Consider the following 6,000-nt stretch of genomic DNA (forward strand, 5'->3'; position numbering starts at 1 on the left):
TGGACAAATTTTTTCAGTAGCAAAATGGCCCTTTTTTGCCGATGTGGCAGAGAGCGTGAATACACCGCCCGCTGGCGCGTGACGGCCTTTAAAAATCCGCATCCGACCCGTTTTTTGGACGCCAACTAAGCCGCCACATATGATGCCAAGTAGATAAAATTTGAACTCCTCCATTTTTAGGCTACTTCATCTTCATCTTCATCTTCACCCTATTTAATATCCATCCCCATTTTTTGTTGTCAAAATAATATCCATTATAAACGAAAATCTCAACCGAAGAAAATCCACATATGATTCCGAACAACTTGTTAAAGAACAACTTTCCACCATAAACGAAAATCAAGAAAAAAATGAAAAATCAAGAAAGAAAAAGGAAAAATCTGAAAAAAAATAAGGATGAAAAATCTAATCTTGTTAAAGAAAATCTGATTGGAAGTTGCTTGTTTGGAGTTGCTACTTGTTGCTTGGTTGGAGTTATTTAAGCACTAATTCTTTGAGTTGATTTGGGGAGAAAATTAAACTCCATTGCTAAGAATTTGGAGAAAGCTATGAAGAACACCAAATGGGTTTCTCTAAATTCTTGATTGTTTAATCAAATTAATGGATGAACTTTGTTCTATTTGGTGTTAGGAAGCTTCCTTTCACATTTGGGTTTGTTTGGATTAGATTTGAGCAAGTTGGTGTGATTTTTTTTTTCAACTCCTAGTGAAGATGATGATGATGATGATGATGATAATGTTGATGAAGATGAAGGAGAATCGGGTATGGGTTTTCGATCCTTAATAAAAATGGAGTATGGAAAATTGAGAGATTTTTTTTTTTTTTGAAGAAGAAGAGTAGATGGATGGAGGAAGGGGAAATTAATAAAAAATGGGGCAAAATTAAACACGTGGCACGCGGGCGCGCGCGTGTGGACAACCGCCATTTAATATTTGGGGTTGGCAGATTGGATCGCCACATCGCCAAAAGGGTCATTTTGCTACCGAAAAAAATTTGTCCAGGGGGGTAATAGGACCCCCGCAAAGGTTCGGTGTGTAGTTGGCATTTTGGTCAAACGTTGGGGGGTATTTTGACTATTATCTCGTAAAAATCCACATAGACCGAATAACATTCACATTAGGTGGACGGGGTACCAATTCCCACGTCTTATTTTTAATAAGAGCATCATATTCATCATCCATGGCCAATTTCCAATTCGGGTCACGTAGCGCATCCAACGGATTACGAGGTATGGGGGACCTGGTAACCGCCGTATGTAGATTAAATGGGTGCTTGGGCTTAAAAATCCCGCGCTGACTACGAGTGACCATGCGCGTTTGGGTAGGGGGCTGCTGGACAGGAGGAGGAGTGGTGGAGTTATGGGGGCTGTTGGCAAGCTGGCTGGGCATAGGTGCGGGCTGGTCTAGCGTAGAGGAAGGCAAACGCCGCTGCCCAGCCAAAGATGGCGTGGGCAGCTGGCCCAGACCAGGCGGAAAGCCACTGAGCAGCGGGGGAGAGGGACACGGCAGTGGTGGAGAGAGGCTGGTGGCGAGATGACGGATCAAGTAAGTGGAAAAACCATCATCAAGGAAGTCATACGTGTTGGGAGTGGGAGTGTGGATTTTAGAAAACGGAAATTGAGTCTCATCAAATAACACGTGACGACAAATAATGATTTTATTTGAGGATAAATCAAAACATTTGTAGCCCCGATGGTTTGGTGGATATCCCAAAAGACACATGGAGTTGACCGAGGCTGCAACTTGTGAATAGTAGTAGACGGAAAAAGGGGATAACATAAACACCCAAAGACCCGGAGATGAGAATAAGATGGTTTCCGTTGATAAAGGACTTCTAACGGGGATTTGTGACCCAACAACTTGCTTGGTAAAATATTAAGGAGATAAGTCGCCATTTGCAATGCATGATGCCAAAAAGATGGAGGAATGGAGGCATGAGCAAGAAGAGTTCGGATGACATTATTTATTGAACGAATTTTTCTTTCGGCTTTCCCATTTTGAGAGGATGTATGAGGACACGAAAGACGAAAAGACATCCCATTGGACGCACAAAATTTTCCGAATAGACCATTATCATATTCCTTCCCATTCTCGCATTGGATATTTTTGATAGGACGTTCAAATTGAGTAAGGATATGGGACCTAAAATTTATGAATTTAGAGTAAACATCCGATTTTCTAGCCAAAGGGAAAGTCCACAAAAAATTAGTAAAATCATCCAAGGAGTGGAGTCATCAAACTCACGTTGGGAATTAGCCACCATAGCCGTGGGCGAGTCATCATGCATTTCAGCCAACGCTTTTTCCTCAAGACACAGACTTGATCGAGCTTCGGAGAATGATGGAAGAGGCTTACTTTGCCGGATGTAGGTGCCCACATTCTTGTACGCCTCTGTGAGGCCAGCCACCAGTTGAAGAACGAGGCGGTTGTCGGTCACCGGAGCCCCCACGCTCTTGAGTTGATCGGCCAAGGTCTTGAGTCGTTGACAATATGCCGAAGCGTTCGGAAAATCCCGCAACTTAACATGAGAGAAATCATGTTCCAATGCAACGGCACGGGAGTTTTTGTTGTCTTGAAAAAGGTTACGGAGGCGATCCCAGGCCTCCTTTGCCGATAGATCTTCTTCGATGATCGTATGCAATAAGTCAGTGGAGATGGTTGCATACACCCATTGAAGTACCGTGGCATCCAAGGTGGACCACAACTCCTTTTCTTCGTCGGTGGAAGGAGCCTTCTCCTTTCCGGTCGGGAGAATGTGGGAAAGGACACGGTGAGACCGGGCATGAAGCTTGAATAATTCGGCCCAAGCCGAATAATGATCCGTTTCCATCTCAAGAACGATAGGAATGTGATTCTTGATGTTGGAGACAGCCATAGCAGGGTGGAACTTGGTGTCTGCCATTGATGGAAAGCAAGAAGGTGGACGGAAAAGAAGGAAGAGGACGACGGAAAAAAAAATTAGGGCAGCGGAAGAGGAGGAAAAGAAACCCTAGTATCTGATACCATGAAAGAGATTAATTCCGTGATTATTCTCATTGATTGAATTGGTAAATATACCATAGTTACAATGTCCTATTAGGATACAAAATATACTAACCTAAATTAGAAGATTTACAAAATATTCTTTTACTACCTATTTACATTATTTATCATATATATATAATAGATATTGAATTAGTTAAGATTTTTGGTACGTATATTTTTTTTTAATCTTAAGTTTTCAATAAAAATCTTTGGCTAGATCACTTTTTTATTTTCTTAAAAACTAAAACTTAAACTTTCATTTTGATGGTGAGGGTTCGAATCCTCACATTATAATCTCCTCCTCTGTTTCCCCTTTCCCTATCCCCTATGTAATAAAAAAAAGTTTAAAAAAAAAATTAGGGATCTAGTAGTTCAGTTGGTTGGTTACCTGAACTTTCACCTTGTTGGTGAAGATTAGAATCCTCATATTGTAATTCCCTCTCCGTTTCCCCTTCTCCTACCCCTATGAAATAAGAAAAATTAAAAAAGAAAACCAACCAAACTACTCCGCTTTTCTCATTTTCTTTATTTTTCTTGTTTTCTTTACTTTCTTGTTCACCTTTTCTCTTTAAATCAATCTGTCCTTTTTTGCCATATCTTAAAAACGAAGCTTCATTTATCATTTTGCTTATTGATTTTCTTGACCGACAATTTTAGTGGTTAAAGGCTAAACTTAGGGTGTGTTCGATATGTTTTTTCATGGAAAATGTTTTGCAGAAAAATAAGTAGATTTCTTACTTATTTTCCTGAGTTCGGTATATAAATAAAAAATATATATTATCCTAAAAATATTTGTATATAATCTAGATAATACTATGGAAAATGGGGGCGATGGTAGGAGTGTTGGATGGTGGGGATAGGGGCTATGGGGGTGGGGGATGAAGAAGAGGTACGTCAGAGAATGGAGGGTATAGTAGGACACAATCAATGTGGAATGTTATTAATAGGGAAGTCATTTTTCCAACACCAGCTTGCACAACCTCGATTAGTTCACTTGATACTTTCCATCTTTCATCAATAGGTATCAATGAACTTTCAAGATTCACGTACACATAACTTTTTGCTTAAAGAAAAAAATACCCAAGACCACCGCCATGATTTATATGGGACCAATTCAACCTTTTTTCAAACACCCTCCAATAATCATTGATGAAAACTGGAATGTTATTCAAGAAATCTAGTTGAAGTTAAAACAACATTTCACACCCTGCATAGATCTCTCCCTGAAAAAACAAAAATTTGCCTTCTCCTAAGCCTTTTAGCAAGCCATTCATGTGGAGGCATCACATTCTCTTCAACTTCATTTTCATCATCACTTCCAAAATTACCAAGTTCTTTCTTTAAACTTGTTCCATAAATCTTTGACAATCAGGTATTTTACTAGGGCAAAGTGATGAACAATCTTGAAATCTTGTCTTGAATTCTTTTTTTTTTTTTTTTTTTTTTTTTTACTTTGGGATCATCTTGGCTGCTGTAGGAATTAGCCTTCTTGAATCTTTAGTACTTGTGATGATGAACTTGGAACCGAGTTGATTTTTTTCATTAACAATGTTATTATTATTATTACAACCCCAAATGTCTTCCTCTTGAAATTCTTCATTGTTGATGGATGTCACTAATCCACCGGTTTTTTGGATATCCAAATCATATGTTACTTCATTTGATGAAGTCATCTTCTGAAAAACACAAATTTCAATCAAGTCAATCAAGTAAAAATGGAATCTTCTTTTTTTCCTTTCACAATTTTAGCGTTGATTAAAAGTAGCTGATAAAAATCAAGTATCGAAAGATATTATTAGATGTTGAAGCTGATTTTATAAATAAGTAAGTAGTTAGGTGTAGAAATGCTGAAACTGTCTGGTAATTAATCATAATTAAGATGTTAAGTTTATAAGATGTAATATACATTTTTTGTTTATTGTCAAAAGGGCAATACAATAGTCAACATTACATGTAAATTTTAGGGTAGTTGTTATATGTGATTTGAATCAGATTTCAGATTTGTCTATATTGAGTGACTGGCTCCACTATATTGCAAGATCTTTTAGATGCACATGTTCATCCAGGAGACGATTAGGGCATGGACATAAGGGATTTTATGACACAAGTAATAATTCACTTCATTTTCAATTAGGCCTTGCTCTAAGGTTTGACGGAAAATAAAAAAATTCAATAAAAATAAATAAATGGAAGACTAAATTGAAAGTCTTTTTCTCAAATCTATTCTTCATCAAATTATTTTATATCTTCAAGCATTTGATGATAACTATCTACGAAATTGGTTGCTAAATAACCCATAGCTAACACAATCATTTGATAAGACCTCGCGATTAGCAAAGGATTTATTGTTTAGGTACATAAAACGAAAAACAGTCATTTTCATCTCTGTGTGTGTGTGAATCAAGCAAATCAAGCTGGCACTAAAAAGAAAATCTGGTCTACATTACAACATGAAATGCAGCTCAAAATTTTTTAAAAATATCTATTAAACGGTTACAGCTTCAAAAGGGTCTGAAAATTACCGAGTAAACCTGAAAAGATTTGGACGTCAAAAAAGTAGAACCATGGGAGAACGTATGACCCCTGCAAAAATATTTTTTACAAATTTGAAGTGAGAAATCAAATTGAAGAAATGCAGTTTGCAAGGTTGTATAAAACTTGAATGGATGAATTGCTAGAAGTGAACTGAAAGACGTACCAAAAAGCGTCTTTGATCATCATATGTAGAAAAGAGAAAGAGTTTTTAGATGAGCAGCACTCTTCCTCTTTTGCGATGTGCCTTTCCTCTCATGAATATCACCTCTAACAAATACAAAATACTCACCTACACTAGAAAACTACTAATTTTAAACTCATATAATCCAGCCTGTCTTTTGGAAGCTATATTAGAAATAAGGACAAAAAAAGAAAAAGAATAGGGAAAAAAATTACAGAATACCTGTTATTGCAAATTTTCCCATATAACCCTATATAACGC

At 37.5% G+C, this 6,000-nt stretch overlaps 1 protein-coding gene across 1 annotated transcript; it reads right to left on the minus strand.

Annotated features, from left to right (window-relative positions):
- Nucleotides 1-2,148: 2,148 nt before the first annotated feature.
- Nucleotides 2,149-2,901, minus strand: LOC132054095 (uncharacterized). The gene has a single exon (XM_059446162.1). The coding sequence runs from the start codon at nt 2,899-2,901 to the stop codon at nt 2,149-2,151; it is 753 nt and encodes a 250-aa protein (XP_059302145.1).
- Nucleotides 2,902-6,000: the final 3,099 nt, after the last annotated feature.

This window comes from Lycium ferocissimum, chromosome 4, assembly GCF_029784015.1.
Source record: "Lycium ferocissimum isolate CSIRO_LF1 chromosome 4, AGI_CSIRO_Lferr_CH_V1, whole genome shotgun sequence".
Classification (NCBI taxonomy): Eukaryota; Viridiplantae; Streptophyta; class Magnoliopsida; order Solanales; family Solanaceae; genus Lycium; species Lycium ferocissimum.